This window comes from Mytilus trossulus, chromosome 7, assembly GCF_036588685.1.
Source record: "Mytilus trossulus isolate FHL-02 chromosome 7, PNRI_Mtr1.1.1.hap1, whole genome shotgun sequence".
NCBI lineage: Eukaryota > Metazoa > Mollusca > Bivalvia > Mytilida > Mytilidae > Mytilus > Mytilus trossulus.
This window is the reverse complement of record NC_086379.1, coordinates 84,356,415-84,379,165: the sequence shown is the minus strand read 5'-3', so window position 1 is coordinate 84,379,165 and position 22,751 is coordinate 84,356,415. Positions and strand designations below refer to the sequence as shown.

The 22,751-nt window shown below is 32.8% G+C and overlaps 1 protein-coding gene across 1 annotated transcript; it reads left to right on the top strand.

Moving 5' to 3' along the window:
• Positions 1-8,172: 8,172 nt before the first annotated feature.
• On the top strand, positions 8,173-22,123 carry LOC134726737 (ankyrin repeat domain-containing protein 50-like). The gene is made up of 3 exons (XM_063591155.1): positions 8,173-8,396; positions 9,672-9,924; positions 17,703-22,123. Exons 2-3 carry the CDS (start codon positions 9,699-9,701, stop codon positions 21,101-21,103), a joined length of 3,627 nt encoding a protein of 1,208 aa, XP_063447225.1. The 5' UTR covers positions 8,173-8,396; positions 9,672-9,698; the 3' UTR covers positions 21,104-22,123.
• The last annotated feature ends 628 nt before the right edge of the window (positions 22,124-22,751 follow it).

The window sequence follows — 22,751 nt, the reverse complement described above, 5'->3', positions numbered from 1 at the left end:
GAATTTGCTCCATCATGCTTAGATTCTTCTATGAAGAAAGAGTTCAATAAACTGAAAGACCTTCAAAAGAAACGAGTAATAAACCAATCGCAGTGGAATCTCCTGTTCCCGAGATTTCCTGGTAAGTCATGTTTCATGTTAGTTGACTACAGTGAAACTTCATATTCCCTAGATTTCAGTGTAAGAGTATTTTATACTTCAAACAAAGTGAAAATTCATGTTCCTTTACTTGCCGACCTGTTACATTTTAGCCTGTGACAGACATATATTGTCAACAGACTTTGACAGTCTTCATCATTAACCAGTTGCTAATACTGGTAAAATCAAATGTATCACAACACCAACAATTAAGTTTTTCTACTGCAAATCAATAAAAATATTTAAACGAACCAATGATGTTTCTACAACTTAAGACAATTTTTCTTTGTTTCCATTTGCCTGCTTTGGGGATTATAGAGCTCAATTTATTCAAGTGAACTGACAAACGATGTTGCCATTAATTGCATAATTGATTGCATAACAAACCATATTGCAGTCATTTAAATGATTAATGTCTATCTATCTATATATATATACCTTTTTTTTATTAATTTGTATGCAGTCTTAAGAAAAGAACAGCATCTTAAAGGTTGGAGATGGGAAGTGTCCAATAAAAACAGATTGAAGATGAATCCAGCAATAATATCTTTATAAAATGTTATGATTAATTAAGTGTTCAATTATGTCTATAAAACAGACATTAGTTTTCTCGTTTGAATTGTTTTACGTTGTCTTATCGGGACCTTTTATAGCTGACTATGCGGTATGGGATTTGCTCATTGTTGAAGGGCGTACGGTGACCTATAGTTGTTAATGTCTGTGTCATTTTGGTCTATTGTGGATAGTTGACTCATTGGCAATCATACCATATCTTCTTTTTTATATGTAGAATCGTAATAATTGAGACAGCATTGCTGCAATCTCAAGTTTTTGTTAGAAATCAGTGAAGTAAAATGAAAAATATCCATGATCCTTGGTATGGAAAAAAATGCAAATTCAATGTGAACAGAACAATTTTGCTATATTTGATATTTGTCAGCTAAAATAATGTATATTAGGAATAAAACAAATAGGTTTTGTTTACTATAACTTCATTTAATGCAGTGCAAACGTCGTTTAAGAAACACATCAATTCAAATAGTTTGGACTTGGTGACACTGGAAATTTAGAGTTCGTTTCAATCTGATTTTTAAAATGTGCTATGCGTATGCATTTTACAAGTATCAGTTGAAAAGTATGATAATTCTTCAAATAACTGCAGAATTTTTTGTGCACAAATAACTCAAATAACACGAGACTGAGATTTTAATAATTTGAAACCTTGCCGTGGACAGTAACGTATGTACTGTTTTTGACGTTCATAAAGCTTGATTTTGTTTAAATTGTGAGAGTAACTTGTGGAAAACAATTATTTCTATCTCCGCACCGGTATCCCCTATCCGACAATGTATAGAAATGTACAAGTCTGTGGCCGAATATGTCTTTTACACTGCGGTACATAGAATTGCGACCCTAAATTGAGAATGAGTGTTATAGCTCTACGTGTGGCACTATTGAAAGGGAACAGGATTTACACCCATTTACAACCATTTACACCACTGGGTCAATGCCACTGCTGGTGGACGTTTCGTCCCCGAGACTATCACCAGCCCAGTAGTCAACATTTCGGTGTTGACATGAATATCAATAATGTAAAATTTAGAATGGAAATGGGGAATGTATCAAAGAGACAACAACCCGACCATAGAAAAAACAACAGCAGAAGGTCACCAAGGGGTCTTCAAAGTAACGAGAACTTCCCGCACCCGGAGGCGTCCTTCAGCTGGACCCTAAACAAATATATAATAGTTCAGTGATAATGAATGCCATACTAATTTCCAAATTGTACACAAGAAACTAAAGATAAAATAATACAAAACTAACAAAGACCAGAGGCTCCTGACTTGGGACAGGCGCAAAAATGCGTCGGGGTTAAACATTTTTATGAGATCTCAACCCTCCCCCTATATCTCTAACCAATGTAGAAAAGTATACGCATAACAAAACATACATTTAAAATTCAAGAGAAGTCCGAGTCTGATTTCAGAAAATGTGACCAAAGAAAATAAACAAAATGACAATTATACATAAATAACAATAACCTACTATCAGTTAACTGACATGCCAGCTCCACAATTCAATTAAACTGATTGACAGATTATGATTTCATCATATGAATATCAGACACAATCCTTCCCGTTAGGGGTTTAGTACCATACTAACGGTACACCACTGGGTCAATGCCACTGCATGGTACCGTGGTGGTCAAGAGTTCCAAATGGTGAAGTTGAAATCATCCCTTCGTAAATTTTACGGACGCCATCACGAGTTGGTTGACCGTTATGGAATAACCGTTTCACAAATGATATCGGATATGTTCCTTACGTCGTAACTACAATTCCCTTCCCATTCATGAATTTGACCTACCGAATTAGACTATTTACCGGATTTGTAATCACATAAGCAACACGACGGGTGCCGCATGTGGAGCAGAATCTGCTTACCCTTCCGGAGCACCTGAGATCACCCCTAGTTTTTGGTGGGGTTCGTGTTGTTTATCCTTTAGTTTTCTATGTTGTGTCATGTGTACTATTGTTTTTCTGTTTGTCTTTTTCATTTTTAGCCATGGCGTTGTCAGTTTGTTTTAGATTTATGAGTTTGACTGTCCCTTTGTTATATTTCGTCCCTCTTTTATAACATATATGAGAAGAACTTAACCCGTGTCATGCCAACAACTGGTTTTTGAATAAATGTGTTTGTTCCGATGCAAAGACCCTATAAGTGAATCAAAATTAACGCCAAAATATGCAATCTTTAGTGACCTGACAACAGTATCGTAACTATATCCATTCTTAATAAGCCTATTTTAAGGTTTTGTTAGTTTCTGTGGTGAATACTGACATTTTTGTGCTTTATAAAGAATATTGCCATAAAAATTGGATGTGCAATACCTAAACGTATAAGAAGTCTGCATGAAGAGCTATATTTACGAATGATGTCCTTATACCGATGATAAAATTTAGTAAATGTTTTGACTAGTTTGCAATATCAATAACCCTGGTGTAATAATTTTTCAGTAATACATAACTTTCTCTCGTTAAAATATAAAACATTGTTATATTCACGAGCGAATCGCAAAAGTTGAGATATATAGTTGTTGAGATATATAGTTGAGTTGTGGTCATTTTTATAAATTTCCTGTATACAAAACCTTGAAATTTTCGAAAAACTAAGGATTTTCTTATCCCAGGCAAAGATTACCTTATCCGTATTTGGCACAATTTTTTGAAATTTTGGATCCTCAGTGCTCTTTAACTTTGTACTTGTTTGGCTTTTTGATATGAGCGTCACTGATGAGTTTTATGTAGACGAAACGCGCGTCTGGCGTGCTAAATTGTAATCCTGGTACTTTTGATAACTATTGTAGTTAAAACATGTCAACTATCATCTGTGAAATGAAAATTCATTATAGAAATGACCAAATTTCTGTAATCTACAATCTTGTTTTCTCTTATTTTTGAGTGTAAATTCACATTGCGATAAGACGTGTCACGGTACTTGTCAGATTCTTAGCAATTTTACCTGACCATATCGGGAAATAGGTATTTAGTCGGATCTTAACACCTATTTGTGATTTGTTTAAACCGGTTTTCGATAAAAAATATACGAAGAAATGTCAAAATGTTTAGGACTTAATTAAATCCGTATTTCGGTAAGATTGTGCAAGCATACGATTTTTATTGCGTCTTACACTTTGAGAAGCGAATAATCTGTAACTACTTTATTCAAATATTCTGAAAAAACGTTAATTTTGAGCTATTAAAGTCAAGTTGCTCGAGAATTTTTCTGAGGAAGTTTTAAAAAAAGTGCAAAAAAATATTTTTACAGTGGGTTAGCTTTCATTAGTCTTCACTATCTATAGATTAACAACTTTTGGTTATATTTATAATTCAGAATCATCATTGAAGGTGGAGCACGATTGCGCAGTTAATTAATTATATGGATGTGCCATTTGTATGATGAGTGACATTCCGTGGTATTATGTGCCAATTCAAAAAAGTTATACGAGAATTGTCTCCCCTTAAATGGTTTATTTTTTTTTATAATTATGTTTAGGTTTCTGATATAATTTTGAATAATAACAAAATGAATCAATGCAATATATTTCAGTTTTTGTTATTGATGTATCAAAACAATTGATGTACGAATATAATTTCATAAATTTGAAACGTTTAAAATTTTTACATAGCAATATAAAGAACTTTTAATCATTTTTGAAATAGTCTATGAATGAAAATTGCATGAAATTACTTCCCTTCATGATAGATTGATTGGGAAATGAGCCAGAGCTATTTTTAGTGATCACAGAGAGGGACTATCAAGCAAATTTTAATTGTAGCTAATAAATTGTTAAAACAATGTTCCACCATAAACGAATGTTATTTTATACTAATATAAGGACTTAGTTAGCTAAATCTACAAATTTTATTTGAAATAATGATGTTTTATTGCAATAGATTAATATGCTACAGTTGTCTATCCCAAATTCATGTATTTGGTGTTGATGTTATGTTTGTTATACTCGAGGGATTTTGTCTGATGCTTGGTCCGTTACTGTGTGCGTTACATTTCAGTGTTGTGTCGTTGTTCTCCTCTTATATTTAATGCGTTTCCCTCGGTTGTGGTTTGTTGCCCCGATTTTGTTTTTTGTCCATGAGTTTATGAGTTTTGAACAGCGGTATACTACTGTTGCCTTTATTTACCCAAAGTGTTTATAAAGGTGTTTTTTTATTGAGGTGAACAAGTATCTTATATTCCGTTTTACTTTAAGGATACATATTGGTTATTTATAGAAGTGATGAAGTATCTTTTGGCACAACTTTTTGGAATTTTGGCTCTTCAAATTTGTATTTGTTTGGAATTATAAATATTTTGATACGAGCGTCACTGATGAGTCTTATGTAGACCAAACGCGCGTCTGGCGTACTAAATTATAATCATGGTACCTTAGATAACTATTTGATATTCCGTTTTACATTAAGGATACATCAAGGTTATTTACAGAAGTGATCAAGTATATTTGATAGTTCGTTATTTACAGAAGTGATCAAGTATATTTGATAGTTCATTTTGTCAAATGTGTTGACGTCTTCTTATTATATATTTAGGTATGACGTATAGAAAAATTAACCACCTCCTCTTTATTAATTATATTAAATTTTGTACGATTATTTACGTTTGAAGTTGGATTCATAACAAACTGGACATATATATATTACAGTTAATTGCTATTAATAGATCTAAATATAAAATAAATGATATTAATTCAAATAATTTGGATGAAAATTTTACCAAAATGTTAAATCCTATGTCTGAAAAGGAATTAAAATCTATTTGTATGTATATTGAAGAAGCTCTTGATTTGAGAGACCACCATACCGTTTCATCAGATAATTATCTTTTACAGTAGTTTGTGCATATACATATATATATATAAATATCTTGTATTGTGTGTTTTAAGTAAATATACGAAAATCTATAATAATACTGAAATATAAGTCTATGGTATCAATATCAGTCTATAATGTATATGTATACATAGAATTGGCTCATGACTTGTTACATGAATTTTTATTTCATTTATATGTTGTTTTAATATTATAATTGTCTGTATTTGGATCACGCCTCTATTGTGCTCTTTCCAATAAAATATTGAATTGAAATATTGAATTAATAAGTATTGCAATATGCATTTTGTTTAAATGAATTATCAGTATTTAGTTCTAAATCAATCCTGATTCTATCTCATTTTTGAATGATAGTTTTTCATATGTGACGTCATGCTGTTTCTAAATTTCATAAATTCAAATGTGGCATAACGTTTCTGCCTTTTCGCCATCGTATGTGACGTCACAATTTTTTTAATTACGTTGACGCCGGGACTGATTCAGATGTGTGTCTATTTTGTGATATACTTGGGTTTAGTTTTCTGTAATTAGTTAATATTTCAGTTTCATTATGTATATCTCTTTCATATTCATTTGTTAAAATTTACTGTTTGCAATAGCATTAAGTATTCTATATAATAAGGATGTTCTTATCCCATGCATAAAAACAATGCCGTATTTGTCAAAACCTTTTCAACTTTTGATCTTCAGTGCTGTACAACTTTGTACCTTTTTCACGTTCGATCTTTTATATCTAGGCGTTATGTATTCAGGTTTAGTTTTCTGTAATTAGTTAATACTTTAGTTTCTTTGTGTATATCTCTTTCATATTCATTTGATAAAATTTACTGTTTGCAATAGCATGAATTGTTCTATATAATAAGAATGTTCTTATCCCGGGCATAAAAACAATGCCGTATTTTGCGAAACCTTTTCAACTTTTGATCTTCAGTGCTGTACAACTTTGTACTTTTTTCACTTTCGATCTTTTATATCTGGGCGTCACTGGTGAGTCTTGTGTGGGCAAGGCGCGTTTTTGGCGTATTGAATTTTAAACCTGATGCTTTTTCTGTGTCTAATATGTTCTCCTATTTATTTGTATTGTAGTCCTGTAATATTATGTTGTCATTTCAATGTTATATTTTACTTTGCCATTAAAGTGCGAGGTTTGGCATGCCTTAAAACCAGGTTCAACCCACCACTTTTATTCCCCTTTAAAAGTGTCCTGTACCAAGTCAGGAAGATGGTCATTGTTATAATATTGTTTGTTTCTCTTTGTGTTGCATTTTAACGTTGAGTCGTTTGTGTTTTCTCTTATTTTTGAGATATTAAGATAAGACGTGGCACGGTACTTGTCTATCCCAAATTCATGTATTTGGTTTTCATGTTACATTTGTTATTCTTGTGGTGTTTTGTCTGATGATTGGTCTGTTTCTGTGTGTGTTGCGTTTCGGTGTTGTGTCGTTGTTCTCCTCTTATATTTAATGCGTTTCGCTCAGTTTTGGTTACCCCGATTTTGTTTTTTTGTCCATGGATTTATGAGTTTTGAACAGCGGTATACTACTGTTGCCTTTATTTTACATTCAGGATAAATAAAGAGGGTGACGAAAGATAACAGAGAGACAGTAAAACTCATAAATCGAAAAAAAACTGACAACGCCATGGTTAAAAATGTTAAAGACAAACAAAAGTACACATGACACAACATAGAAAACTAAAGAATAAACAACAATCACCCCACAAATAACAAGGGGTGATCTCGGGTGCTCCGGAAGGGTAAGCAGATCCTGCTCTAAATGTGACAACCGTCGTGTTGCTTTTGTGATAACAAATCCGGTAAAAAGTATAATTTGGTATGTCACATTCATGATAGGGAAAGGGATTGTAGTTACAACGTAAGGAACATATCCGATATAATTATTCCATAACGGTCAACCAACTGGTGATTGCGTCTGTAAAATTTACGAAGGGATGATTTCAACTTTACCATTTGGAACTTTTAGTTTAATAGCTTCCTTGTGAACAGCAACCTCTATCAAGAAAACCATGATAGGCAATGCAAGCACGGGATATCGTATCAATTAGGAGATATATACCCCGTATGCAGGTGCTGCTGGAATTTTCCTGCTTAGAAATGGAAAGTTCATAATTGGAAAGCTGAAATCATCTCTTTTGTCGTAAAGTTTTGTTTTCAACCGACCCTCATTGTCAATTTTGAGATGTAAGTCTAGATATGAGGCCGACTTAACTGTATATGTAGTATCCTTTATCTTTAGTTCGATGGGAAAGATGCGTTCCACATAGTCACCAAGTTTTGAATTATTTAGTGAAAGATAAAATTGAGAATGGAAATAGGGATGGAAAAAAGAGACAACAAGAGAGAACATCATCTATATAGCGGAAAGTAGAGTAGGACATCCCTAACTTCTTATCTTTCTTCCTGAGAAGTTCCTGCATACAGGTTATTCATAAAAATGGTCAAGTTCTGAGACATTCCATCTTACTTTTATAACATAGGGTTTATTTATAGAAAAGATGATCAAGTGTCTGTGATCTTCCATCTTTTTCTTAGGATAAATAAAGGTTATTAATTTGTCTTAAATCTTCAACGATTTGATGATCTTATATATTTTATTTTTAGATGTTCCTGATTCTAAAGCATTTGACGTTACTCTAATAATAACGTTACTCAGACACCTGACCAATATCAGTCCTCCTCATGGTGGATTTGACAGGTTACCATCTGATAATGAAACCACACCTTCTTCAGATTTGGCCAGGATTAAATATTACAGGAACTTCCTTGTTCACCTGGAAGAGGGAAAAGTAGACTGTTCTACATTCACAACAGCATGGGATACTGTAACTAACGTAAGTTCATTGTAAATAAAATGTTACCATGGATACAAACTATACAGTAAGAATAATTTCACCAATAAGCCTGACACTGAAAGGTATGCATTTATAAATGACATGGAAATATCAATCGTTGGCATGGACCATCTGGCAGTCTTTGAAGGTGATTTTCCTCACATTCGAAATCACTATATGTTAAAAGTAAAATAACACTAATACTGAACTCCAAGGAAAATTCAAAACAGAAAGTCCCTGATCAAATGGCCAAACCAAAAGCTCAAACACATCAAACGAATGGAAATTAACGAATTGGTATCAGCATTTTTATTATCTCTTTAGTTCTTGAATGCAGTGTACATGTATTTCAAATCAGAAACCATAAGAAACTAATTCAATTCTGAATATTTTTACAAAACGGCTAAGAATTTACTTTTATATGAAAACATTAAACTATATTTATTACAAAACCGTATTGGAGAAGTGTTGAATTTCTTTTTCTCTTATACATGTTTATCTCAACTTTAATTTTTTCTTTAAAGTTTAACATCTAAACTATCTAAAAAGAATCTAACCCATTCTCTTGGGCGTCCTCATGTACCATTGACTTATGTCAATTCAAATTTCATAGTTAAGAATGCCATTTCGTCCAGCTGATTTGACTTAATAAACCAACAATGTAAACTACAAGGACGCCTCCGGTGCGGGAGTTTCTCACTGCATTGAAGACCCATTGGTGGCCTTCGGCTTTTGTCTGCTCTATGGTTTCCATTTTTTATTATAAGCAGCAATTGTTGCAAGTCACTTTTTTTGCAACTGCAATAGTTTTTGCATTGGAAAAATTGTATGACATTGTCTTTGTTGTCATTGTTCCATACAAAAAAATGTTGCGATTGATTTGGGGGTTATTGTCTTAGATGTTAAACAATTAAGGGTAAAACAAAAGGGTGAAAACTTGTATTTTTGTTTTGTTTCGTGACAATCAATTGTGAATAAGAATATGGATCTCTATGAAAATTTACAACATGAATCCATACATTTAAAGAAAGTTTGGGATTGAATTTTGGGGTTGTGGCTCCGTGTTGAAGACCGTACTTTTACCTATAATAGTTTACTTTTACAAATTGTGACTTGGATTGAGAGCTGTCTTATTGGCACTTATACCACATCTTCTTATATTTCATTAATATGCTGATTCTTACTATGTATTTAGATTTTAAGATTTAGATATTTTTAATCACAATCCAACTTGTTTTTTTTTATGAAGACTCCTTGTTCTTTGTTCTTTTTCAGGCTATCAGCCGATTAGGCGGACAACCAATGAAACTGGAGTGTGATGACCTGAAGGTTAAGATACTAGACCAGACAAATCAGGAAATAATGCTGGACATTAAACGTTCAAATGGTGAAATAATGGAATTGAAAAAGTCGTATGAGAGGTTGAACAAGTCAGTGAAGGGCTTGAAGAGAGCAAAGAAAGCTTTGACAAAAAAAGTGAAAAAGTTGAAGACATCTCAAGAAGATACAGTACCTTGGAATATAAGGGGTAAATATTGAATAATCCAAAAAATTGTAGAAGGTGCTTTTTTTGCCAAATTGCTTCTAAAATCAAATATGTTTCAAGCTTAAAATTTCTGATTTTTAGTTCACCTGGCCTGTAGGTCCAAGTGAGCTATTTTCATTTGTCCTTCGTTCGTTAAATGATCCGTCGTCGTCCGTTGTCCGTTGTCGTCGTCGTTAACTTTTTTTACATTTTGAACTTCTTCTAGATAACAACTGAATAGAATGAAACCAAATATGGCAGGAATGTTCCTTATGAGGTGCTGACCAAGTGTTGCTTCTTTGTAGCCGATCCATCATCCAAGATGGCCGCCAGCGGAGGACTTAGTTTAACATAGGACCCTATGGGAAATACATACAAATGTCTTTTTTTAGAGAACCACTGAATGGAATGAAACCAAACATAGCATAAATGCTCCTTATGAGGTGCTCATGAAGTTTTGCTACTTTGTTGCTGATACATCAGCCAAGATGGCAGCCAGGGAAGGAATAAGTTTAACATAGGACCCTATTGGAAATACATACAAATGTCTTCTTTTAGAGAACTACTGCTTGGACTGAAACTAAACATGTCATAAATGTTCCTTATGAGGTGCTGCTGAAGTGTTGCTACTTTGTTGCTGATTTACTGTTCAAGCTGGCCACAATGATTTAGTATTACATTATTGGGCCAATATTAAACCTAAGTTGGATTCAATCATTTTTTAAGTATCTGTTATGATTTTTTTTTATATGAAAAACCCAAGTAGAGTCAGGTGAACGACACAATCTCTTGAGAGCCTATGGTTTAAATGTGTTAATTTTTAATCTATAGACAGTACTTAGTTTAAACTTTCCAGACAGTTTTCATCTGTGTGATATTGCAGTAATAAATATATTTTGCTTGATCTTTTAACGGGAAAAAAATATACCAGTCAATGCTTGTGCTTAACATTTTTTTATGTTAATTTAGCCAAAATGTACTTAACATAAGCCTATATTCACTAAAAACCTAAAATAGCTCGTATATGACGTCTGTTTAATTACTTTAGGAAGACATAATTTACTTTCTATAGTCACCGTCACTTAAAACTGGTACCATGTTTTGGTTCATTCATTCAAAATAACGTTTTTCAATTAGCGGAATCAAATATCATTACAAAAATCAACTACTGTCCTACCTTTTATTGAGTTTGCACTGTATAACCCTGACCTTCACATAATCCAAGATTTTTTTATATGGTGGACTCCGACGTTGTTATTACCGGAAGTGTTGCTGTGGAGTTCCACATGCTGTCTATTTTCTCGGTTCTCTCAGAGCTTTTCATCATCTTTATTGTTTAAAGGCAAAAAGCGCTGGAAATTGTATCACATCAATGACAAGGATGCTACCAGAGAGTAACGAATGTTATGTAAATGTAACCGGAGGGTTTTTTAAGTTGCGTATTTTCTGTGTCAACTTTTTACCCCTGTTTGTATAAAGAGTAGGTATCGGAATCCTGAGTCTCTGATCCTTCATATCTAATTTTGTAATACTCAACACTAGCAAGTTTTCATAGTTTATTAATAAATTACAATTTAGCAAATATCAACAATATTGTAAAAAATAAAGTATTCAAATGTAAATAAGTTAAAACTCACATAAGAGTGCCAAAATATGGTGAGGTCTGTGCAAGACCAGCAAGACTGAAGATAGACATTTTGTTCTATATGTAACAATGTCGTCTTTCAGCAAGTGGTGAGGTCTGTGCAAGACCAGCAAACTTTCTATATTAAAAGCCTTATGTAGACTGTTTTAAAACAGAATTGAGTTGCATTTTAACAATTGCACCGACATTAAAAGTTTCTATAGGAAGACTGTGGCTCTCTAAATGATTAAGCAATTTAACAAATATTAATCTCAGATCTTATTTAACAATAGCAAGATGAATAGAAAAGCTATATATATAAGTAAATAATCAGTTGCAAATTTATCAAAATCTGTGAATATATTCAACAAATTAAAGCACAAGAAGTAGATAGATATTATGACATGTAAAACAATCATTTTTATCAATAATTTATATCAACAGTAATATTTACATGTAAATTTCTCACAGTCCATTATCAAGGGAAGTAATGTTGTTTCAATATTAGGCTCTCCACCACATGAATAAGGGATCCTCATAGAAACCGAGATGGCGGTTTTACAATGTAATTAATCTGGAAAAATGTGAAGGTCAAGATTATACAGTGCAAACACAATAAAATGTAGGACAGTAGTGGATATTCGGAAAGAATTTTTCTTCCGCTAATGGAAAAACATCATCTCGAGTGAATGCGGCTGATATATTTTAAAAAATCGACAAAAATCACAGTGCCAATTTTACATGACGGCGGCTATAGAGCCAGTTCCATTCTTTGAATACAATTTAGTTCCACTCATCAGATGATGATACTATATTTGAATATCCTGCATAGTAATATGAAAATAAGAATATGAGGTGTTATTGTAAATGAATAAGATAGGGAATATAATTTGTGCAACAACTACTGGTCACTGTATTGTCTTGAACAAAGAGAAAATCCCATACTGTATAGTCTTTGAAAAGGAGTAAATCCCTTACCCTATAGTCTCAACTAGGAGTAAATCGCTTATCCTATGACCAAAATGATACAGAAATTAACAACTATAGGTCACCTATAGCCTACAACAAGGAGTTAATCCCATACCATGTAATCTTCAACAAAGAGTAAAACCCTTACCCTTAAATCTTCAAAAAGAAGTAAATCCCTTACCCTTCAGTCATCAAAAAGGAGTAAATCCCTTACCCTTCAGTCATCAAAAAGGAGTAAATCTCTTACCCTTTAGTCTTCAAAAAGGAGTAAATCCCTTACCCTTTAGTCTTCAAAAAGGAGTAAATCTCTTACCCTGTAGTCTTCAAAAAGGAGTAAATCCCTTACCCTTTAGTCTTCAAAAAGGAGTAAATCCCTTACCCTTTAGTCTTCAAAAGAAGTAAATCCCTCACCCTTTATTCTTCAAAAAGGAGTAAATTCCTTACCTTTTGATCTTCAAAAATGGGTAAATCCCTTCAACTTAAGTCTTAAAAAAGGAGTAAATCCTTTACCCTTTAATCTTCAGAAAGGAGTAAATCCCTTACCCTTTAGTCTTCAAAAAGAAGTAAATCCCTTACCCTTCAGTCATCAAAAAGGAGTAAATCCCTTACCCTTTAATCTTCAGAAAGGAGTAAATCCCTTACCCTTTAGTCTTCAAAAAGGAGTAAATCCCTTACCCTTTAATCTTCAGAAAGGAGTAAATCCCTCACCCTTTAGTCTTCAGAAAGGAGTAAATTCCTTACCCTTTAGTCTTCAAAAAGGAGTAAATCCCTTACCTTTTAGTCTTCAAAAAGGAGTAAATCCCTTACCCTTTAATCTTCAGAAAGGAGTAAATCCCTCACCCTTTAGTCTTCAAAAAGGAGTAAATCCCTTACCCTTTAGTCTTCAAAAAGGAGTAAATCCCTCACCCTTTAGTCACCAAAAAAGAGTAAATACCTTACTCTTATGTCTTCAAAAAGGAGTAAATCCCTTACCCTTTAATCTTGAAAAAGGAGTAAATCCCTTACCCTTTAGTCTTCAGAAAGGAGTAAATACCTTACCCTTTAGTCTTCAAAAAGGAGTAAATCCCTTACCCTTTAGTCTTCAAAAAGGAGTAAATCCCTTACCCTTTAGTCTTCAAAAGGGAGTAAATCCATTACTCTTTAGTCTTCAAAAAGGAGTAAATCCCTCACCCTTTAGTCTTCAAAAAGGAGTAAATCCCTTACCCTTTAGTCACCAAAAAAGAGTAAATCTCTTACCCTTTAGTCTTCAAAAAGGAGTAAATCCCTCACCCTGTAGTCTTCAAAAAGGAGTAAATCCCTTACCCTTTAGTCTTCAAAAAGGAGTAAATCCCTCACCCTTTAGTCTTCAAAAAGGAGTAAATCTCTTACCCTGTAGTCTTCAAAAAGGAGTAAATCCCTTACCCTTTAGTCTTCAAAAAAGAGTAAATCCCTTACCCTTTAGTCTTCAAAAAAAGAGTAAATCTCTTACCCTTTAGTCTTCAAAAAGGAGTAAATCCCTTACCCTTTAGTCTTCAAAAAAAGAGTAAATCTCTTACCCTTTAGTCTTCAAAAAAAGAGTAAATCCCTTACCCTTTAATATTCAGAAAGGAGTAAATCCCTTACCCTTTAGTCTTCAAAAAGGAGTAAATCTCTTACCCTTTAGTCTTCAAAAAGGAGTAAATCCCTCACCCTTTAGTCTTCAAAAAGGAGTAAATCTCTTACCCTGTAGTCTTCAAAAAGGAGTAAATCCCTTACCCTTTAGTCTTCAAAAAACCGAGTAAATCTCTTACCCTTTAGTCTTCAAAAAGGAGTAAATCCCTCACCCTTTAGTTTTCAAAAAGGAGTAAATCTCTTACCCTCTAGTCTTCAAAAGGAGTAAATCACTAACCTTTAGTCTTCAAAAAGGAGTAAATCCCTTACCCTTTAGTCTTCAAAAAGGAGTAAATCCCTTACCCTTTAATCTTCAGAAAGGAGTAAATACCTTACCCTTTAGTCTTCAAAAAGAAGTAAATCCCTTACCCTTTAGTCTTCAAAAAGGAGTAAATCTCTTACCCTTTAGTCTTCAAAAAGGAGTAAATCCCTTACCCTTTAATCTTCAAAAAGGAGTAAATCTCTTACCCTTTAGTCTTCAAAAAGGAGTAAATCCCTTACCCTTTAATCTTCAGAAAAAGGTAAATCCCTCACCCTTTAGTCTTCAAAAAGGAGTAAATCTCTTACCCTTTAGTCTTCAAAAAAGAGTAAATCTCTTACCCTTTAGTCTTCAAAAAGGAGTAAATCCCTCACCCTTTAGTCTTCAAAAAGGAGTAAATCTCTTACCCTGTAGTCTTCAAAAAGGAGTAAATCCCTTACCCTTTAGTCTTCAAAAAGGAGTAAATCCCTCACCCTTTAGTCTTCAAAAAGAAGTAAATCCCTTACCCTTTAGTCTTCAAAAAGAAGTAAATCCCTTACCCTTTAGTATTCAAAAAGGAGTAAATCCCTTACTCTTTAATCTTCAAAAAGGAGTAAATCCCTTACCCTTTAGTCTTCAAAAAGGAGTAAATCCCTTACCCTTAAGTCTCCAAAAAGGAGTAAATCAAAACACTAAAAAAACAATTATCTGGCACTGAAAAAAAAACCAATAATGCCCCACCTTGAAGTTAAATGTTTACTTCCTTAGAGGAAGGTAAATGATATTACATTATTAAGTATGCAGATTTATTAGTATTGACAAATCTCATTTCTATTGACCCTGCACCTTCAGTCATGGTTCATTAACCTTGAATAATTTGCAGGGTTAACATGTTTAAATATTACCAGTATAGTTTAATTTAGTTTACATATTTATTTATAGTGGATTGGGAAACAAGTTAATGTAACTTATATTAATCACTTTTAACGTTGCGGTTGCAAGTGCTGCCCTGTAGCGGCATTAACCTGTTCTTTTTCGAAATCTACTAGGGTGTCATTAATTTCAACAATTTCATTTCACCATCAAAGTTACAAAACATGAGACATATCTCTGTGTCAATAGTTTTTAATACTGAAGGCTAATTCAAATCCGAATTTCAACTAATATATAAACCATGTTTTCAAAGAAAGAAAAATACTAATAACAATACTACTAATAAATTTGAAAACATCACAAGCAGTCTGAGCCAAGCTTTGCCTTGTCAAATAAAATGTCGGGCCATACTCTTTAAAAAATGGATAGCAATATATGTTTAATTATGTATTTAACCATCAGAACAATACTAATAAAAAAGACATTCAACGATTTAACTACAATGGCATTTTGATAACCTTTAATGATATTTTTGTTTTAAGAAAATGTATCGCAAATAATTTTGGAATTTGTATCTGAAAGGTCAAGGTCATACACTTTATATATTATCATGAAAAACAAAGGGCAAGGCTAGATAATCACTTTATGAGCTGTATTTGGTTTATAGAACCAGTAAAAAAAGAGGGACTTTGAAACTCATAATCATAATAAAAATTCACATCACCATGGCAAAAAAACAACCAACAAGCAGCATGAAAAAATTGAGGGGTGAGAGCAGGTGCTCTTGATGGGATATCAGATCCCTTTTCCACATGTGGCACTCCTCATGTTGCAAGGGTTAACATGTTTTACCAATTCTTTTGGGGTTATAATTTTTGTAAAAAAAAATAGTTACATTATGTTAAATTCATTCCAGGTATCAAACATTCATTTCTTTTGAAAATAGCAGAAAATTGTATTGCATAATCTTTGTTTAGGTTTCATATGAATTTCTCACTCATAATAAGTAACATGTCCGTTTATCTCTGGCTCATTTATAAAGTAAAGATTTATATTATACTTTTATCGTGATGACTTTTAACACAAATTATATATATTTATTAGACAAGACATCTCAGTATGTTTATCATTGTCATCATAATAATCCTTGTTTAAAGTTCGGGATAAAAGAGACGGAAGATACCAAGAGGACATTCAAATCTCTTTCATTAAACAGAATCTGTTATTAACTAAACAAAATCTGTCGTCCGTCGTCCGTAAACTTTTACAAAAATCACTGTCATCATAATAAGCCTTGTTTAAAGTTCGGGATAAAAGAGACGGAAGATACCAAGAAGACATTCAAATCTCTTTCATTAAACAGAATCTGTTATTAACTAAACAAAATCTGTCGTCCGTCGTCCGTAAACTTTTACAAAAATCACTGTCATCATAATAAGCCTTGTTTAAAGTTCGGTATAAAAGAGACGGAAGATACCAAGAAGACATTCAAATCTCTTTCATTAAACAGAATCTGTTATTAACTAAACAAAATCTGTCGTCCGTCGTCCGTAAACTTTTACAAAAATCACTGTCATCATAATAAGCCTTGTTTAAAGTTCGGTATAAAAGAGACGGAAGATACCAAGAAGACATTCAAATCTCTTTCACTAAACAGAATATGTTATTAACTAAACAAAATTAAACAAAAGAAGTGGAGTACAGGTTCAAGATACAGCAAACAAACAACATCAGAAAAAAAGACCAACACAATTTGGAATTAAGGTGGCTCGTGGGTACAAAAATTTCAGCAAAAAATTAAACCTTTATTTTTTCATTACAAATTTTATTTATAACACTATAATTTATTACTTTATTATATGGTACAGAAATCAATCCAAAAAAACCGATTCGGTTTGGCCCCAGATGACTTTCAAAAAGTTTATATCATTGAAAAAGCTCGCAATTATCTGCCTTTGGTGCAAAAATGCCATTTTTTGGCATGAAATTTGAAATATCTTTTTTAACTCATCGGTGACCTATATTTTTTATTATTGTTTTCAAATAAGCTGAACATAAACTAAATAATTGTAAAAATTTAAGCGATTTCTGTAATTAAGTTATTTTTTTATTTTGATATTACCTCTATTTCTCCTATTAGCTCAACAGAAAAAAAAGGACATTAACAAAAATGTATGCTTCTTCCAGAAGCAGATTGTGAGTAAAATGAAAGGTGACCCCATTTTTTTATTTCATTTTTCTGTTAAGTATATGATAAACTTCATTTATAAAAAAATATAGCGAAATCCTATATTAGAAAAAAAAAATGATTTATACCCTTAGGTAAGGAGAATTTGCGCATAAAACAGTTTAAGTATTTGCACTGAATAAATTGCTTTAAACTGCAAAAAGCATATGAACTGCAGACTAATCTGAATAAGGAAAGTAATTAATTTATTTATATTTCAGCACAAATTAGTCAGATTCTTATGGAGTGGAAGGATAATGACCAGATGTTTATAACAACAGAAGCTACAAAACATGTACTGAAATGTATAAAGGAGAACAGTTGTGTGACTATTGCTGCTAGTTCTGGTGTTGGTAAGACGGCAATACTCCGACATGTGTCTTTACAAATGACAAACGAAGGGTACGATGTACTACCAGTTACAGATCCAGGTGACATTGTTAAGTTTTATAATCCAAATCAGAAAACATTGTTTGTTATTGATGATTTATGCGGAAACTTTTCTTTAAACCAGACCGACATAAAACTTTGGGAACCAGTCATGGAGCGAGTAAAAAATATCCTTTCGAATACACATGCTAAGATAATAGCAGCGTGTCGATTACAAGTGTATCAGGATGACAAATTTGAATCTTTATCAGTTTTCAAATCATGTGTTTGCAACATTTTATCAGATAACATGTGCTTGACAAAAGCTGAAAAGGAGTCAATAGCTGGGTTATATCTGAAAACTAAAGCTCCTGAGATTTTAGATTATTATGATTTATATGATTGTTTCCCTCTTTTATGTAAATTGTATCATGAAAATCCTGCACTTAATATCAAAGAATTTTTCCAGAGCCCATTTACAGTTTATGAAGCAGAGATTGACAAACTACAGAAAAAAGGATTTTCTAGTAAATACTGTGCTTTGGCTCTATGTGTCATATTTAACAACAATCTGAATGAAGAGATATTAACAGAGGATATGAACAAAGAAACAAGATCTATGATTGAGGACACGTGTGAGGCATGTAAACTGGATAGAGGGACATCAAGGCTTACTTTACAGGATGAACTAAACTCACTTACACATACATTTCTAAAAAAGGAACAAAACACATACAAAACTATACATGATAAAATATTCGACTTTCTGGTGTATTACTTTGGACAGAAAATAATCAGCTGCTTGATAAAGAATGCAGATAGTTGTTTGATCATGGAAAGATTTTTGTTAGATAAACAAAACAATGTTGATCAGTTTATAACAATTGTACCTCCTAAGTATCATGACATGTACATGGAAAGAATGATTGATGACTGGTCAAAAGGCAAAGTAAATGATGTGTTTTGTAACATAAATATGAACATTCCTCACTTCAGACAGAGATTTCTATGTGTTTTGAATAAACTGGATGTATCTTACCAGACACAATTAGCACTCACCTGTGATGTATATAACAATGATACTGCTCTGTTTCTGTCATGTTTTGATGGTGACATTCACATGATTAATTGGTGTATTAATAATGGTGTTGATGTAAATCAATGCAGTAGTGATGAGACATCACCGCTATATATAGCTGCTCAAGACGGTTGGGCAGAAATAGTAAAGATGTTGTTAGACATAGGAGCAGATTATAATAAATGTGACAATGATGGTTGGTCACCTGTAAACAGTGCTTGTAGATATGGACATACAGAAATAGTGAGAATGTTGTTAGACATAGGAGCAGATTATAATAAATGTGACAATGATGGTTGGTCACCTGTAAACAGTGCGTGTAGATATGGACATACAGAAATAGTGAGAATGTTGTTAGACATAGGAGCAGATTATAATAAATGTGACAATGATGGTTGGTCACCTGTAAACAGTGCGTGTAGATATGGACATACAGAAATAGTGAGAATGTTGTTAGACATAGGAGCAGATTATAATAAATGTGACAATGATGGTTGGTCACCTGTAAAGAGTGCTTGTAATTATGGACATACAGAAATAGTGAGAATGTTGTTAGACATAGGAGCAGATTATAATAAATGTGACAATGATGGTTGGTCACCTGTAAATATTGCTTGTAGAAATGGACATACAGAAATAGTGAGAATGTTGTTAGACATAGGAGCAGATTATAATAAATGTGACAATGATGGTTGGTCACCTGTAAAGAGTGCTTGTAGATATGGACATACAGAAATAGTGAGAATGTTGTTAGACATAGGAGCAGATTATAATAAATGTAAAAATAATGGTTGGTCACCTGTAATGAGTGCTTGTAGATATGGACATACAGAAATAGTAAGAATGTTGTTAGACATAGGAGCAGATTATAATAAATATGACAATAATGGTTGGTCACCTGTAATGAGTGCTTGTAGATATGGACATACAGAAATAGTGAGGATGCTGTTAGACATAGGAGCAGATTATAATAAATGTAACAATAATGGTTGGTCACCTGTAATGAGTGCTTGTAGACATGGACATACAGAAATAGTGAGAATGTTGTTAGACATAGGAGCAGATTATAATAAATGTAACAATAATGGTTGGTCACCTGTAATGAGTGCTTGTAGATATGGACATACAGAAATAGTAAGAATGTTGTTAGACATAGGAGCAGATTATAATAAATGTGACAATAATGGTTTGTCACCTGTAATGAGTGCTTGTAGATATGGACATACAGAAATAGTGAGGATGCTGTTAGACATAGGAGCAGATTATAATCAATGTATAAAGGAAGGTTGGTCACCTGTAATGTTGGCTTGTATTGCGGGTCAAACAGAAACACTGAGGATGTTGTTAGACATGGGAGCAGATTATGAAAAATGTAACGATGATGGTTGGTCACCTGTAATGAGTGCTTGTAGATGTGGACATATAGAAATAGTAAGAATGTTGTTAGACATAGGAGCAGATTATGATAAATGTAACGATGATAGTTGGTCACCTGTAATGAGTGCTTGTAGAAACGGACATACAGAAATAGTAAGAATGTTGTTAGACATAGGAGCAGATTATGATAAATGTAACGATGATAGTTGGTCACCTGTAATGAGTGCTTGTAGAAACGGACATACAGAAATAGTAAGAATGTTGTTAGACATAGGAGCAGATTATAATAAATGTAACGATGATGGTTGGTCACCTGTAATGAGTGTTTGTAGATGTGGACATATAGAAATAGTAAGAATGTTGTTAGACATAGGAGCAGATTATGATAAATGTAACGATGATGGTTGGTCACCTGTAATGAGTGCTTGTAGAAACGGACATACAGAAATAGTAAGAATGTTGTTAGACATAGGAGCAGATTATAATAAATGTGACAATGATGGTTGGTCACCTGTAAAGAGTGCTTGTAGAAATGGACATACAGAAATAGTGAGAATGTTGTTAGACATAGGAGCAGATTATAATAAATGTGACAATGATGGACTGTCACCTGTATTGAGTGCTTGTGTGGAGGGACATATAGAAATAGTGAGAATGTTGTTAGATAAAGGAGCAGATTATGATAAATGTAACAATGAAGGCAAGTCAGCTGTCATTATTGCTTTTGAAAGAGGTCATAGTGATATAGTTAATGTGATAAATGAACATTCCAGGAACAAAACAGGTACAAAACACTAGACTGTTGGTTATCCCGTCTGAATTGTTTTATACTAGTAATTTTGAGGCCCTTTATAGCTTTTTGTTCGGTGTGAGCCAAGGCTCCGTGTTGAAGGCTGTACATTGAACTATAATGGTGTGCTTTTTAAAAATTGTTATTTAGATGGAGAGTTGTCTCATTAGCACTCACACCACATCTTTCTCTATCTACATAACACTAGAATTTTATTTTTCCCCCAAGATCATTTAATTTTAGGATTTAAAAATATGCTTTAGATAACCTTTATAACTCCTTCAAATACTTAAACATTCCTCATCAGTATATATGTTCATCATGTTTTTTTTTAACCACTGAACTTAACAGAGATCTTCCCAACTATGCATTAAATATTTGACTATGAATGTCAAGCATGGAACAATGAATCAATCAAAAAGTTAAAAACACAGTTGTAAGATGTACAAAATGAAATTAAAATACAAATGTGGATAATAAAAACAGTTTGCAATGTGTAATTATATTTTCTAATTTTGGTTCCGTCTATAAATTGGTCTGCTTTAAGGTCCAAAGGGTTTAAAATAAAACTTAGTTTGATTTGAACAAAAAGTCAATTCTCATTTTTTTTAATATTCTGAATCTTAAAGTGTATTTAGATTTTTGATTTTTGATTATGGGCCAAGTTTTCAAGATGGTCCAAATCGGGGTCAAAAAATTAAACTTTGTTTGATTTCAACAAAAATTGAAAATTCTTGGGGTTCGTATATATGCTGATTCTAACCGGTTAGTTCTTTGATGTTTGGTCCGTTCGGGATTTGGTCTACATTGAGGTTCCAAGGGTCCAAAATTAAACTGTTTGATTTAATCAAAAAATTTAACACTTGGGGTTCTTTGAAATGTCTAATCTAACTGCGTATCAAGATTTGAATTTTGGTCCCGTTTTCAAAATTGGATTACATAAAGGTCCAGAGGGTCTTAAATTAAACTTAGTTTGATTTTAACCAAAATTGAGTTCTTGGGGTTCTTAAGTATTATGAATCTATTAAGTTTTTTTAAATTGGTCCACATTGAGGTTCAAAGAGTCTAAATTTAAACTTTATTCAAAAATTGAATTATTGGAGTTCTTTGATATGCCAAGTCTCACCGTGTATTTAGATTTGGGATTTTCGGTCCCGTTTTCAAATGTGTCTGCATTAAGGCCCAAAGTGTCCAAAATAAAAATTATTTTGATTTTAACAAATATCGAATTCTAATAGTTCTTTGGTATGCTGAATCTAAACATGTATTCAGATTTTTTATTATGGGTCCAGTTTTCAAGATGGTCCAAATCAGGATAAAAAATTAAACTTCGTTTTATCTATTTTGGGCCAAGTTTCCAAATCGGTCCACATAGTTCAAAATTAAAATTATTATGATTTTATTAAAAAAAATGAATTCGAGTTTTTTTTCTTTCTTGCTTAACTGAATCTTAGCATGTATTTATATTTTTTTTTATTTCGGGTCAAGTTTTCATTTGGCTCGAATTGGGATCCAAAATTTAACTTTGTTTGATTTCAAAAACAATAGAATATATGTGGTTCTTTGATATGCTGAATTAGACAATGTATGAAGAATTTGGACTGCGATATGTGCATGTGCTAACGCGGCGTAGAGCAAATAACAATCATAACAATA

What these genes read in the sequence shown, in the direction of transcription:
- LOC134726737 (XM_063591155.1), top strand. Translation starts at nt 9,699, where the DNA reads ATGAAACTGGAGTGTGATGACCTGAAGGTTAAGATACTAGACCAGACA. An exon ending in AGTACCTTGGAATATAAGGG is followed by an intron (nt 9,925 to 17,702) that starts GTAAATATTGAA and finishes TTTATATTTCAG; the next exon opens with CACAAATTAGTCAGATTCTT.